The following is a 16,629-nucleotide window of genomic DNA, read 5'->3' as shown; positions in this document are numbered from 1 at the left end:
TTTTTGCTAAATCGCTTTCTCAGAGTTCTGATTTGACGATTTTGAGAAAAAAGGAGCGGCGGAGGGGGCCTGGTTAACCTCCAATTTTTTTGGTTGCTTAAAAAGGCCACTACATAACTTACGAATTAACTTACGTAATTAATTCGTAAAATAATATTCGTAAATAATATTCGTATGTTTTTATTAGGTAAATTGGGGGGTTTCGCCCCCTTGTCAATACCTCGCTCTTTACACTGAAGTTCGAATTTTGTTCTAATTCTTTAAGAATGACCCCTGAATCACAAAGGCCGTTTAATTAGAATAAATATCTCTTTTGAAATTACTAAAAATACTTTAGCGTGACCAGCGAAGTATTTGAGGAGGGGACAAACACCATCATATACGTAATATTTTCTGTTCGTTTTGAGTAGTAATGTCGCTCCTTTCTTTACAATGAGAAAACTTGTTATTTTTATTTAATTCCTCATTGTTTTTTTTTAAATAATGCTGGAAAATCCAGCGACCCCTTCATGGAAATTCTCTTCTCCCATGATAAATTCCTCCATGGAAAAATCCTCCTGCGTAACCCCCTACCCCTCACACCCCCCCACCAGAAATATCACCCCTGACAACGTTAGTATACATCCAAATAACCAATACTGTATGTAAACAATGGGCAAAGTTCATAACTTGGAGCCCTTCCCTCGGGGCTGTGGGGAATTAAGTCGTCCTCAAAGACATAGTTATTTGATTTTTCGACTATGCTGAACAAAACGGATATCTCAAAATTTTGATCCGGTGACTTTGAGAAAAAATAAGCGTGAGAAGGGGCTTAGCTGCCCTCTAATTTTTATTGTCACTTAAAAAGGGACAATAAATCCGTCATTTCCTTTAGAATGAGCCCACTTGTAAAATTCTAGAATCACTGAGTCGATACGATCACCCCTGGGGGAAAAAACAAAGAAAAAAACGAATAAACATACATCCGTGATCTTTCTTCTGGCAAAAACTACAAATTTCCGCCTTTTTGCAGAAAGGAGCTTGAAACTCTGTAGTAGGGTTCTCTGGCATACTGGATCTAATGGTGTGATTTTCATTAAGATTCTATGACTTTTAGGGGGTGTTTCCTCTATTTTTCAAAAATAAGGCAAATTTTTCCAGGCTCGTAACTTTTGATGAGTAAGACTAAACTTGATGAAACTTACATATTTAAGATCCGCATAAAAATCCATTTCTTTTTAATGTATCTATTGATATCAAAATTCCGTCTTTTAGAGTTTCAGTTACTGTTGAGCCGGATATCTATGGGGTAAGGAGATCTATGGGGCGTGCTTGGGATTTAGTTCCTGCTGAAATCCGGCAGTCCTGAACACTTGATTCCTTTAAGAGACAGATGAAGTGTTTTATTAAGGGTAAATATTGAATAAGTTCTAGTTATTTTAGGGTTTCTTATGTTTTTGAGTTGTTGTTTTGTTAGCGTTGGGTCCTTGATGATGTAGAAATTTTTTAATTTGTTGTCATTTTCAAGTGATAGGAGGGTCGTCGTTTCGGTTGGACTGTTCATGAATTGATTTCTTTTCCTTATATATTTATATTTAGGCGTTGTCTAGTATGTATATGCTGAGTTTTAACATTATTTATTTGTTGTAAGTTGTTTCCCAAATAGCAGGCCATTGAGCCCTTTGGGATATTATTTTGTTATCGTTATTTTATGTAAATGAATAGAACTTGAACTAGAAAGAAATATCCGGAGAAATTAACTAAAAAAACGGAAAAAGACAGAATGCTAGAACCCATACAAATTTTAATAATAGTAATTTGCAACCAACACAAATATAATTCCAATCACAGCAGAAACCATTTTTGACATCTGTCACTCTTTGCTTTTTTTAATAGTAAAGAGCTGACATTAAAAATCGACAATATTGTTAATAGGATCCTAAAATGGATTTAACTAACCAATTACTATCTTTACAAAAATCAACTCATCTTCTGGTAATTCTAGACTATTTTCTAATTAAATAAAAAAACCTCCTAGTCTTCACATCTTGAGTCTTCAAAAAGCTGATACATCATAGCAAGCATAAGGGCTTATAGGACGTTCTTACTTTGATGTAATGTAGAGAAGGAGAGGTCATTGTTTTTTATCATATATGTTAAAGTCAAATACCCATATCATAATGGTTTTATTCACTAAACAGATTGCATTAAATATACTATTTCGATGACAAACAGACACACAAGACACAGGCATAGGGCAGACACAAAATACAGGTAAGACAAACATACACATTAAAAAAGAAAAAAAGACATACCTGTAACCATTTTGAGTATCTTCTCTATCTTCTACTTCAAAATTTCGAAGATATAATAGACATTCTTCATCCAATTCGTCAATTATTGAGCGAAGAAAGGGATGATTAATAAGTGCAGAAAACCAGAAATCATCAATTTTATCAATAATTTCTTTCCTTCTCTGAAGATGAGGCTTTCGTATTTGGCTATATTTCTGCTCTACTTTTAATACTTCTTCAGCTGCAGCTTCATTTATTTTGTCAATTTCTATTTGACATTTGTCTAAATCTTCTAAAATTAATGCATGCTCATCTTCCAGAGCTGAGTCAGAGCTAGTTAGCCTTGGTCTTTTCGTATTTGGTTCAGACATTTCTTGTAAAAAAAAAACCTTTGTCAATCCTGGAAGCAGAGGAAAATAATTTTTTGTAAAAAGAAAAACAGCATCAAATATATTTACATATAGGGAAGGTGGACTGGCGTCCCTCCTGGGAAAAATCTCCTCCATGGAAAACTCCCCCACGCGCAAAACTGAGCTGATACCACGAAAGTATCAAATAGGTACCTCAAAATGTCACTCAGGTGTCCTAAGGAACAACAAAAGAACCAGATCCCAAAACGTGTCTAGCAGAGAGACTTGTTGGTCTTCAATCACTTTTGACTGTAAAAAAATGACTAGAACTCTCAATTTTTGATAAAATGATTACCCTCCGAAGTTTCTACCACCATGACAGGGATGTTGGGGGTGACGAGAGGGCAGGCCCACTCTTGTATGGAATAAATTCTGCTTGTTTTGGATTTTAATGTAACTCTTTACTTTCATAATAACAGGGAAGATCAGAAACAACCCTTAAAATAAGAGCGATTATATATCACTTTCTGCCTCCGACCCCATTCCTTAGAACTAATTCTGACTTTTCTGAAGACTCATTGAGAGTTAAAATACTCTTACATTAGAATAAACCCTTTGAGAAAATAAACCGGCCATCCTAGCAGCAAAAAGATGAGAGAACCCTACGATAGAGGTTTCAAGCTCTTATCTACAAAAATTTGAAACTGTGTATTTTTGGCCAAAGAAAGATCACAGATGTATGGTATTTGTTGCTTTTTTTTGTTTTCCCAAGGGATATCTGTATCTAACCAAGGGTCCTCGAAGATTAGGTGAGGGCTAATTGAACAAAGATTAAAAGTTTAAGTGTCCAGTTAAGTGAACAAACAGATTTGTGGACAACTAATCCTCTTCTCATGCCACTTCCCTCCAAATGAAATTTTGACATAGCCAGTTGATTCATCATTATTTAAAGGTCCAATAAATATGCGGGGAGGGGGGAGGATGGTGGTTGCACTCTGTTCACTTTTGACTCTTAAAAAAAGACACTAGAACTTTTGATTTCTGATCAAAAGAGTTCCCTAAAAAAGTTCATACAACCAGCTCTTCCAACCAGCCCCCGCCCAGGGGGTTTTGGGGGTTTTGTGAAACCTGGAGGTGCAGCTTTTTGACTTTTGCACTATTTTGAACAAAATAATGCAAAATTTCGACTATTTCAAAATCTCGATAAGATACATTTGAGGAAACAAAGGGAGTGGAGAGCTGGTTGCCCTCCAATCACTTTTGACTCCTAAAAAGGGCACTATAAATTCTAATTTCCAATTGAATGAGCTCACTACAACGTTTATATACCCACCCCTCCTACATGAAGCAATTCTGGCATAAAGAAAAAAAAACACATTGAACCTTTATGGCCCCAATTCTGCTGATCTGGATCAGTAGAATCCAGTAGAAAAATGTTCCCATTTTTGCTATAAAAAAAAGTGATGAGCTGTTTTGATTCCATTCAGGATTTCTTTTTTTTATTTCATTACTGAAAAAATCTTGCTAAATTGCATTAAAGAATCAGAAATCTGGTTATTTTCTTACCCCTTAGAACATCTCATAAACATTTCAAGTTTCCATTTTGTATTTTCTCTGTGGCAGCTCAGTTTTCCATGTAAGGAAGTTTTCTGCAAGGGAAGGGGGGCAATTTTTAGAGGGAAATGTCTAGCACCAGGAGGAGGGATAGCAATATATTGAAGTATTGCTAATAATCTTGAAATATGATCTTGAACAAATAATCTTGAAATATCAATAGTAGACAAATGAATAAATACAATTTTCAATAAAGTTTCAACAATAAACTCAACATTTATTTTTAAATAAAGACAAAACACCGTAATACATCCCAGGAAAGACTCTGTGACTGGAAATGAAATAAGAACTTTTAAAAAAGAAAATGATGGACTGTCACACACCACTCATTACATGCAAAAAAAGCCAAGTGAAGTGCTACAAGCATTAAACAATGCAAAAATGTATTTCAGCCCTGGCTCACAAACCTGAACCAATGGAATGACATTAAAAAAATTATCCAAGAAACCATAAGATTTTGTAATTTTTTAGAAGATAAAAAAGAAGTTAAAGTTCATAGCTGACTTAGACAGAGCACTCCAGGCAGCATGAGAGGAAGTCATGACTTGGTCCAATCTTATTAAAGGATTGAATAAAACTTGAATTCCATTAAAACTACAAAGATGACTAGTAGAATGATCAGAGACAAGGGATGGACTAGTTCTGAGTGCAACAAAATCATCACTTGAACAAACTCAAACATTTTTTTTTCCAATTCACACAATTTACTCATATGCTATTACCCATAGAGCATGTAAGTGTTTCACCTTGAACAAATATTAGCTGCATTTTTTGGTAATCAAACTAATTTTTAGTTAGTCTCCGATGTCGTTTTTCCAATCAGAATGGATGCAACAATATCATAGATCCTCTAGTACAAACAAATACTAATAATGATCATTTATGTAAGAAATTAGGCAAGTATCCCTTTGCCAATAGGAGAGGATTCTGGTAATATTCTAATTTAAAAAAGAAGTTCAATGATCAAACAGTTCGTGGTAACGAACTGTAGTAAGGAGCGACCCGGCTCAATAGTAACCAAAACTCTAAAAAATGGAATTTTTATGCCAATAGTTACATTAAAAGAATCGCATTTTAATGCTGATTGTAAATATATAAGTTTCATCAAGATTAGTCTTTTACTGTTTTTCTCTAAAGTTTTTTACTGTTTTAAAAAGTAGGGTTGAGAGAAAGAGCCAAACTTTAGCGTAAAGAGCGGGACGTTGATGAGGAAGCAGCCCCTTTCATATATGAAGTAATTTTTGTTGGTTTTAAGTTTTAATGTCGCTCCTTACTTTCATTTAAAAAAAACTTGTTTTTTGTTTAATAACCAAAAGACATGGCTGCTAACAACTAGGTGCTTAGTTCTCTAAAGAAGTTAAATATCTTTTTTTTTGTCATAGGTATCTGATATGCCACAGAAGAGCGGCATCCTTTAAGTACCTGGCACCATGAATCTAAAAATACCTTTTTTTTTAGCAAAAACAAGCCCAAAATTCACCCAGGAAGAATTTCTTGTGGCTTCAACCACAGCAAAAGATTATATTGCCAACAATAGCACTCTCTTTGAAAAAAGTGGTAAGAAAAGACTGATAAATATTAGTTACCATGAACAAAAAACATTTGCATACAGATTTGGTGTCTGAGGCTGGTTCTAAAGGGTGGGAGTGCAGTATCCCTGGTTTTGGTCAAGCCATCTCATTTTAAACAGAGAAGTAGCAGTAAAATAAAAATCCAGAAACACTCTATCCTATTCTAAAAACACTTCAGTTTGCCCTAAAAACCCTACCAAGGTTATTAGCCAAGGCCTTCAATGAAGTTAACAATACATACTTCCAGGTCAGATGTGGTGTAGTAGGGATGACAAAATTGTCATTAATTAATCACTAAGTTCCTGCATCACCATATTCAATCTGTCCTTATTGTAAAACCTGGGGAGCTAGCTGGGCCTGACACGAGTCTTTACCAGCAACCCCAGGAAGCAGTCTTTGCACCACCCCTGTTCACCATTAAGTTGGTGATGTACCAGAAAAAATAAAAGTAAACTCAGCCTTTTTGCTGATGACTCAAAATTAATGGGTCTAGCAAAACATGATGTTGATAACATAACACTCTTTGAATTGACCTTGATATACTTCTAGCATGGACTTCAACCTGGCTTCTTCAATTCAATACTGTGATGTGCAGAGCCATCCATTTAAGGTTCTGCGACCTCAAGACTGCATATTTTCTTAAAATTAATGGATTCTTGCAGTAACACAAAAACTAACCCTTGGGATCGCTTTTATTTGCTCCTAATACCCAATCTGTTATGATCTGCAAACAAATTGCTTGCACTCATCAAGAGAACCACAGCCAGCAGATCAAAGTAAGGTATAAGTAGGCTATACAAAGGTTTAGTGAGACCTGAATTGCATGACAACAGCCTGCCCAGTCAACAAAGGAGAAAAAGCTCCAACAGGAGAAGTTCAAAGGAAAGCACCAATACTTTTAGCAGTTATACCAAGCTCTCTGATCAACAAGACTGAAAATTTTGCATATACCCACACTTACTTACACAAGAAGAAGAGGAGGTTTAATCACTACCTACAAACTTTTACAAAACCAAATCAATCTGTTCAATCTAGAACCAAAAGAAAAACTTGCAGCCATAGCCACAAGTTACAGGTAGAATACAGTTCAAAAAGAAGCAGGGCTATATTTGTTTGAAATTGGGTAGTGTCACTTAGGAGTTCTCTGAGTGAAAAACTGTTACTCTTTCATTTAGCAGCAGATTCTAGGAAGGTGTGGATGCTGAATGGTCAAGCAAACTGTGCAAACAAGACTGAGAAGCTCCTAATTCTGCAGTGACATTATAGAGGATGGTGTTAGTCCATTTGATGTCAATCATCACTGTGGATGGTTTTTATGGCACTTGACATGTACCAATCACAATTTCTGTTGGTCCTGGTTTTGCTGGTTTGGGCACTTCCAGATTAGCTGCAACAATGAAATTTGGCAGGCATATCAGGGACCAGACCAGAATAAATTAGAAACAGTTGTTTCCCCGATTCAACCATCTGGGGGGGGGGGGCGGTTAATTTGGAAAATTAAAAAAATGAGGTATTTTTAACTTATGAATGGGTGATCAGATCTTAATTAAATTTCATATTTAGAAGGATATCGTGTCTGATATCAATGGATATCGTAAGAGATTGTAATGATACTTGGTGGGAGAATAAGCACAAGTCTAAGATACATGATTGACATAACCAGACTGGATTTGCAGGGTGGGGGGGTGTTAATTCAGAAAACTTAGAAAAATGACGTGTTTTTAATTTATGAACAGGTGATCATTTCTTAATGAAACTTGATATTTAGAAGGACCTTGTGTCTCAGAGCTCGTATTCTAAATCCCGACCGGATCTAGTGACATTGGGGGAAGTTGGAGAAAGAAACCAGAAATCATGGAAAACGCTTAGAGTGCAGAGATCAGGATGAAACTTGGTGGGAAGAATAAGCACATGTTGTAGGTACAGTATTGACATAACCAGACCAGATCTGCTCTCTTTGGGGGAGTTGGGGGATTTGCTAGTTTGGGCACTTCCAGATAAGCTAGGACAATGAAAGTTGGCAGGCATATAAGGGACCAGAATAGATTAAATTAGAAATAGTCTCTTTCCCGATTTGACCATCTAAGGGGGGGGGAGCAAGCAAACAAATTAGTTGAGAAGAATTTTATTTGCCAAAAAACAAATGATTGTTCTTCTTAAGTATGACTTGTGGTCTAGGGGGATATGAATCTCACTTAGGGTGCAAGAGGTTCCATGTTCAAATTGCAGACTATCCCAATTTTTATATGAAGAAGATCCAAAACTAGATATGTGATCAGTATAGCAATTGCTGAAAGTTGGCAGGCATATCAGGGACCCGACCAGATTAAATTAGAAATCGTTGCTTCCCTGATTTTACCATCTGGGGGGAGTGGAAGGATGGTTAATTCAGAAAAATTGGAAAAAATTAGGTATTTTTAACTTACTAATGGGTTATCAGATCTTAATGAAAAGTTGATATTTAGTAGGATCTAATGACTCAGAGCTCTTATTTCAAATCCCAACTGAATCCAGTGACATTGGGGGGGGGGAGTTGGAGGGGGAAACCAGAAATTTTAGAAAACACTTAGAGTGGAGAGATTGTTATGAAACTTGATGGGAAGAAGCTCTTGGCTCTTCTGAACTTGTCACAAGTGCCATATGAGCTCTTAGCTCTTGTTTTTTAGCCAATCCTGCATTTAGTCTATTTATGTTCATCTTGTTGGTTGCAATTGCAATTAAATTTATTTTAAAGTTCCTACACTGGCATATAATTTTCAATTGCCTGTAAGCAGATGTCATTTCTGCACTTGAATTAAAGATGAAAAAAAGGTTAAAACTTTAGAGATCTGCTTGGAACTTGAACAGATTAATATAAACTGCCACAAAATTGATGCAATTATGGCAGAAAACTGCTAGAGTTGGCTCGAAACTGCAACAAGTTGATATAAAACTTACCCATGGATCAGTAGTTTCTGAATTGAATTTTTGGCCTAGATCTAGCATATAAATAATTTTTAATATCTAGTAGTATTTGTAATTGCACATTTTTTTACTTTATCTTTTAAAAAAAAGGAAACATTCATACATTTGCTTTATTTATAGGGAAACCCTGATGAAAATTTTCAGCATATAGTGAAAAGAATTTTTATTGTTTAGGTTTTTTCCCTCTTTTTGGCATAGTTTCAAAACATACAAAAACTTTGTAGTTCACAAGCTGACTGCAAATAGAGCTATAAATACCAAGTCAAATATAATGACAATAAACTTCTTAAAATTCTTGAAATTCACTCTTGCTGTCTTAGACCCTATCCTACCCAAAATACTAATGAAAAATGTTAAACATCTTGGTGACATGAACTTCTAATAATCTTAAGTAGAACATTAATACTTCAAGAATTCTGGATTTTCTAGACAAAGGATAGTCAAAACTAAAATTTTTTAAAGTAGAATAAAAGGGTAGATTATCTTTTAAATGGCCAAATGTTGACAACATTTTCACTTTAAACAACAAAGAAATCTTTGCTGGACAATTAAAGCTGAGAGGAAGCAGGCCATTTCAGATAGCATTTATAGGGAGACCTGTATCACAAAATTATATAGACCTAGCGCACACAATTACACTCCCTATGAATATCCAAATTTGTCCATATACTTGAGGCAATGCTTTCAGTTTTTGCTTCAACTATCTGAATACTGTTTTATACATTCACACAAAAAAAGTTTAAGAGAAACAAAGATATAAAGTATGTTGAAGTGAGTTTCAACTTACATCAAATAAGGAAACTTTTTTGTTCTGTTGAATTTGCAGCTGAAAATGCTCAAATATAAGAAAATCAGAGTTTTGTACCCTTTTCTGATAAAACACCAAATTTCTAATCAAACAGTTAGATTTGTAGATGTTTATCCTATATACTGAAACCCTTTTCAGTAAAACTTAACTTTCATTACAAGCTGTCAAAAATATGTATTATTACATATAGCAAGATTCTCATGGTTGCATATTGTTTCTTTGTCATTATTAGAGAAGATGTCCATTTTTTAGCTTTCTAAAATCCCCCTTTGACAAACTGAAAATGCATGAAGTGGGCAGGGTTTTGAAGCCAAGGGAAATGCTGGGGTTGGGCAATATCAATGAATAATGACATAAAAACAATATGCAATCATCAAAATCTAGCTATATGCAGTAATTACAAAAAAAAACTCACAAAAAACTAAAATATCCTCCCTTCAAACTTTTAACATCACAGAAGCTTGCCCTTGACTAACCACAATTTCTGGGGAAAATAGGGTTGTAATGATGAAACACCATAACCATAACAAACAAGGCTTAACCAATCAGCAAAAAGGATTTCATAAACATCAACTAGCAATTCAACCAATCAGAATACAGACCTTGCCTAGCTGCCCACAGGGCTCATAGACTAATATGCTCAACTCAATAGGTAATGTTACCTGTAAGTAAAATTGGATGTTTGTTTTGTTTGAAAGTGAACCATTTTGGATATTAACATCAATGGATGTGTGAGTTTTTTAATTATCTTTCAACTTCATACTATACAGAAATTATTAGCAATGACTGGAATTAGTATTTAAAATATAATTTCATTTGTGTTGTACAACCCCAACTTTTCCCTCAGCTTCAAAACCTGGCCTAATTTATGCATTTTTAGTTTGCCACATGGAGGAAGAGGGTCAACCAGAAATAGATGCACTTCTAGAATTAACATTTCTAAGTGCTATAGTATGAAAACTATGCTGCTTTGCAGCATAGTTTCCAGTTCACACAGCTTGTGATTCAACTAAATAATTACCCCATTTTTAAACAAAAAGTCTTTAAATTAAACCTTCTGGTGTAGAAAAAGTGTCTTTTTTTACAAAAGCTGTCAAATCATTGGCATTTTTACCCTAGAGGGTTGGGAGTAAAGTTCATTTCCTATGTAAATGCTTGTTAAATTTGGATTCAGGATAAAATTCTGACTATAGAGGTAAGTTTATTTCTTAGTGACCAGAATAGGTCATTACTTTCACAAAGTAGAACAAAGTTACCATTACCATCTTACTGGACATTCAATTTTATGTGTTGAAAATGTCCATGACCTTGGTGTTCATTTTGATTCTAGTCTTAGGTTTGAAAGGCATGTCTCTGAAGTAACTTGTAAGGCAAACTATCAGCTATTATGTCTTACATGCAATTTCTGTAAGTTTAATCTCTGTTTATTCATTGCTATTTATAAATCAGCAGTTCAACCTATATTTGAATACAATTTTTCAGTATGGTATCCATTGAATAAAAAGACAGAGCAAGGGTTGAAAAAATACAGCAAAGAGCAACTAAGCTCGTACCTTATTTAAAACATTTGCTGTATGAAAATAGACTGCATAGGCAAGGATTGCCAAGTCTTCAATTCCAAAAGGATAGGTCAGACATTATTAACACATTCTATATAATCAAAGGCATTGATAATATAAGTACATCACAGTTCTTCACATTAAATGACACTAACAGGACCTGTTATCACCCACATAAATTGTACCCCTTACTTTCAAAAACGAAAATAGGCCAACATTCATTTTACAGCAGGGTATAGAAGCCATGGAATGACCTTCCACCTAAAACATTTCTAACAGATGACATGAAAAGATTCAAAACAAAACTAGCAGAAACAAATTTTCATAGTAAATCATTTATAGTATTATTTGTCAGTGTTTGTTGTAGTTGTTATTTGCATTGATTTGTATGTGTGTATTAGGCTATGTTGTCAGTATTGTCATACATTCTTTTTATTATGTTTAGTGTGATAAAATTGAAAGCTTACCATATTTGGTATTGATAAATAAATAAATAAATAGTTTGTTAATAAGATCCTTGCCCCTGCCCCCCACAAAACATACTGAATTTGCCATAAAAGTTACTATTATATTCAGAAAGAGCATAAAAAATTACATCTAGTGGTATATTTATTTTATTTTTAGGTCAATAATATAACTAGGCTACTCATTATTTACAGCTTAAGGAACAGTTTAGTCTAGCCTAGTGATGGAAGAAGGGAATTTGCCATAAAAGTTACTATTATATTCAGAAAGAGCATAAAAAATTACATCTAGTGGTATATTTATTTTATTTTTAGGTCAATAATATAACTAGGCTACTCATTATTTACAGCTTAAGGAACAGTTTAGTCTAGCCTAGTGATGGAAGAAGGATTGGATGGTACCACTATTTTATTATCACAATGTAGAGTTCAAAAGATGAATCTTGCTTCTGAAATCAGTTATATAGGCCTATATGGTTTCTCTTAAACCCTATTACCTAAAATCAACTAGGACTGCAAGAATAACCTGACAGCAGTAGCGTATGCTAGCAATGCACTCGGCTATATCCTCATCAGTAGAAGCCACAGCCAGTTTTACCCAAAACAGTATTTGATTATTGTTTTCCTGTCCCAAAGTTTATCCAATTGGCCTCTTATTCTTCTGTTTCTTCTTTATGAGTTTTTATTGCAACAAAAAAGCTTTTCTAGCCAATGGGTGGATTTTTTTTTTAAAGCAAAATGGCTCCCGGATAGCGGATGCGGGAAAATCGCAAAATATATTACATCTAATGTAATTCACCTTATTTATTTATTACTAAATTTATTATTTTTTTTAAATTATTGTTAAATTTATTACTATATCTAATTCTACAAGCCAAGAAAAGTACTCGAATACTCAAAATAAAAAATACTCAAAAAACCTGTAAAAGCAAAGGCTCACTAATTTTAGTGGAAAATATGTCTTATCTCCTTGGCTCATTTCCTTATAAATATCCCCCCAGGACTCGCCAATTAAAATTTGGTATTGAAAGGACCGAATCCTTAAGTTGTTTGTCAAATATTAACGGAAAATTTTGGATAAATATGTTTAGTTTCTCAGTTACTTGCAATTTATTGTTCTAAAATGCTTTAAATTATAAAATAATGGATGCGATTTTCAGCGGTTCAGTAGAAATATTTCAATCCAGCCGCTGAACCATTGTGACGCAGAAACATGCAACCAAAAACGGAGGAAATTTGACAGATCACGGAAAAAATGGCCATTTTGTGTGATATCGATCAGTGGGAACTCAGGGTAAACAAGTTTCAATGCCAATGAAGTATGTTTTTCATTTACAAGCTTTTCCGTATGATAAGGCTGCTTTTCAGGTTCTACAAACGGTAACTCTTTTCAATCCAGCTACCTTTTTATAGTAGCTGGAAAAACAGAAGGGTAAATTGGATTTACTTAAAGCTAGTAACGATCATCTTTAGTGAAATGGATGTTCGTCATTATCATCCGTGGCATCAATATCAGTTCGAAACGTATTTTAAACTGGAAAAGTAATAAATACAATTGAATCTCATGAAGATTGACTTGCTTGACTGACTTAGGTCCGATCTGTCCTCGAAGGTTGTTCTTGGACCTTTTCTTTAACTAGTTCATTGGTATGCCTGCTCTGGGTTCATCCGTTGTCGACCAGGCGAAAGAGTTGTGGCAGGTTACAATGTGAACAGTTTTCTCCCCGTCTTTTTGGAGGGTGACCTCTGGGGCGAGAACAGTGTACTCGTCCATTAAAGACTATATTTGGAAGACAAGTGCTAGCCATGCATTGGGCATGTCTGTGACATGTGGGCATGCATGTCACTGTGACATGTGACATGTGGACATGCATGTGAGTTTGACTTTCAGACTTGGAAGAACTTTGGAGTTGGAGACTTTTCGTGGTAGGTAATATCATACCTGGGTCGTAGGGATTCGGTTTCAAAGGCAGCTAGGTGACACTAATCGTCAGTTTTAACTTTCCAGAATTGACAGGCATGGGTGGCAATCGGAATAATAAGGGAATAGGTAAGTCTCGTTTTGAGAATTGTCAATAAAGTTTTGTTCCTCCAGATGGGCATCAGAGTTTTAAAACTAGAGTCGGCAAGTGTCAGGCTTGACGTCTTTGATCTGGTTGTTATGAGAAGTAAGTAGGCTTCCTAGATAGGTGACGTCTTTCACCCACTCAATGGCATCTCCATCAAGCTAAAGGGAGGTTGATACACAAGTTAGTGCTGTTAGCCTGAGATTGAATATTTTGAAAAGACCCCAGTATTAGGTCTATGTTATTGACATATGCTAATTTATCTATCACTATTTCTACGATAAAGGTGCCGGACGGGTTGTATTTGAGTGAAAGAGCTGCATGGTATGTAGGAAAAGATTGAACACCTCTGATGATGGTAGGCAACCTTGTAGCACTCCAGTAGAGGTTTTGAAGCTTTCGGCAAGTCTTTCTCCAGTCATGACGCGGCTTTTGAACTTCTTATACACTTCTTGGATGAGATACATCAGATTGGATAGGATGCCAAAGTGGAGAAGGATGTGCCATAGACCTTCTCACCAAATGAGATCGAAAGCTTGTTTACAGTTTATGAAAAGGGAGTAGATGCTGCGACCAAGTTTCCTGTCTTTTTTATGATTTGTCGAACAGTGAATATCTGATCAATTGTTAATCTATTAGTTCAGAAGCCGGTATGATATTCTAGAATGAACATTGAAGAAATGAATTGTATATGCCCAACATGGCTCTTCATTTTAGGGCACTTGAATTGTTGAGAGCGATAGTGCAGCTTGGTGAACCTAGAAAATAATAGCTACTTGTTTTCCCTGTGAAACAGTTATGATTTTTTCCTGAAAAGAATATATTAGGATGAAAAAAGAATATTGTACTAGTCTGTAAAAAGAATATATTATTAAACTGAAAACAAAATTCATAGCCCGTGTTTTCGAAGGTTCCCTGTTAATAAGCTGGAAATATAGTTCATAACCCTATTTTTGAGGACCCCTTCCCCTCTAAGAATTATTGAATCGTTTCAGTTATTAAATTAAAACAAGACTATAGCTCAATATCCGGGGGAAAACCCCCTCCCAGAACTATCGAATTATTCTGGTTATTAAACTGAAAGCAAGACCTATAGCCTTATGTTTGAGGGGCACACCCCCTCACAGGATCATCAAATTGTCCTGTTTATTGAACTAAAAGCAACACCTATAGCCCTATTTTTGAGGGGCAAACTCCCTTAAGCATCATTGAATAAGGTCCAATACAGTTCCCGATTATTTCCCCTTTGAAAATTCGTCACGTGTCTTGAATAATAACACTTTCGAGTGGGGGGGCTGTTGCTTGGCTCTTGTCCAGTGAAACCAGTCAGTAGCTGATTAATCCATTCCATATCGTTCTTGGTTAGCTTTACTACCATTCCAAGGATGACCTGTGAAACAAAAAAAGAAATATTTTCCCTTGAAACACTTATGATTTTGTGCTTAAAAAGAATCTTATATAAGCTGAGGGCACTTATCCTTCAGTTGAAAAAAATCCTATCTTATTAAAAACGATATATTATTCTCATTAAGGTGTAAAATCTGTTTCTTTGACGGCAGCATTCAACCAAGGGCTGTGTTTAAGAGTCTGTGGCTTCAGGCAGGTCCTGGAGCCCCCGAAAAATACCCCCTTGTCACCTTCTTATTCAGACAAATTTATTACTTTTTTACCCTCTTGTCCTGTGTAAAAATTAAAACTTTAGTGCTAAAACATGTAAAAAGGACAAGAACCTGTCAATGCTCCTATGATCTGCAGATATTTACAACTTTTTCCGCCTCTTGCCTTGTGTAAAAATTAAAACATTAGTGTGAAAACACATAATAAGCAGTCAATCTTTTCAAAAAATATTACTATCTTTGGCATTTTGTTACTGTTGCTTGTCTCACTTCCAAAAAAAAATGGCTTGCGATTGATAAATGACTGTTCTCTCTCTTCTAGGAGGAGTAATCTAGTGAAGTCATAAAGCCTGTTTGCTCAGGATTTTTCGATTTGTTTGTTAATGTTATGTGAAAAAATTTCCTTCTTAAAAGAATTTTTAGGTAAGTTTCAAAAGCAAATCCACAAAATATTTTTTTTTTAAATAGTATGGCAATAAATTGAGGAAATATTTTTGGCCCACGAGGTAGAAGTCTCATACAATAGTCCAAAGATGGAAATTCATTTCTCATTATTTTTTCGAGTATTCTCTCCGAGAATATTTTCTTTTGAACTGGTAACGCTTGAAAATGATCATTTAAAATCAATATTTTTTTTCAAAGTCCCAAGAATCCGCATGATTTTTTGTTTCTCAATTCCTATATTTTTTTAATCTGGGCACTCTCACTGGTGACTATAGACTAACAAAGCCAAATAATAAAGATTGTTTCTGCTTTCTCGTTACCTGTATAATATCCAACAAGAAAAATATTTTCGAAATTAGAATATTTACAAACTCAATTCTTTTTTACACACTGATTCACATCAATGTCTTCAATATACTTCACTAGTGCAATTAATCCATCTTATAGTCTCTGAATATGCATTATATTAACTTTTGATGCAAAAAATAACTGTTCTTCCAACATAAATTTGCTCAATGATATCACATATCCTTTAAACATCTCATCCCATTCAAGGAATAGCCGACAAGCCCTTGTAAAATTTATTGTGACATTAACTACTATTAATTTTTCATTTCACCACCGCTAGTGCCCTCAACTTCCAACAAAGAAAAAGTATCCGTTACTAAGAGAACATATCAAGACTGAAAATCACTATCTACAATGTTGACGCATTGAACTCTTTTCCAATGCTGAGGTAAGCGTACCAAATCTTGCGTGAGCTCTAACAAAACAAGTCACTCAAAAATAAGTCATCCTCCATAAATTTACATAGGTAAACAATCTCCTATTACGTTAAAACCAGGTGTACATAATCAATAATACCAGCTTGATACTAGGGACACGGAACTCGTTGCTAGG

The 16,629-nt window shown here is 34.9% G+C and overlaps 1 protein-coding gene across 6 annotated transcripts in view; it reads right to left on the bottom strand.

Annotated features, from left to right (window-relative positions):
* LOC136027953 (protein SET-like) overlaps positions 1–12,304 on the bottom strand; it is a 34,492-nt gene extending 22,188 nt beyond the window's left edge. Inside the window, exons 1-2 of one of the 6 annotated variants that reach the window (XM_065705466.1) lie at positions 12,202–12,304; positions 2,295–2,673 (exon numbers count right to left, since the gene is read on the bottom strand). In XM_065705466.1, coding sequence (XP_065561538.1) covers positions 2,295–2,644 — 350 coding nt within the window. In that variant the 5' untranslated portion in view covers positions 2,645–2,673; positions 12,202–12,304. Of the gene's footprint in view, positions 1–2,294; positions 2,674–12,100 lie in introns of all 6 variants that reach the window. The other 5 variants (XM_065705437.1, XM_065705433.1, XM_065705457.1 and 2 more) reach the window with 5 other exon arrangements.
* Positions 12,305–16,629: the final 4,325 nt, after the last annotated feature.

Source organism: Artemia franciscana, chromosome 1, assembly GCF_032884065.1.
Source record: "Artemia franciscana chromosome 1, ASM3288406v1, whole genome shotgun sequence".
Classification (NCBI taxonomy): domain Eukaryota; kingdom Metazoa; phylum Arthropoda; class Branchiopoda; order Anostraca; family Artemiidae; genus Artemia; species Artemia franciscana.
The sequence above is the reverse complement of the archived record's forward strand: the minus strand, read 5'-3'. Positions and strand labels throughout refer to the sequence as shown.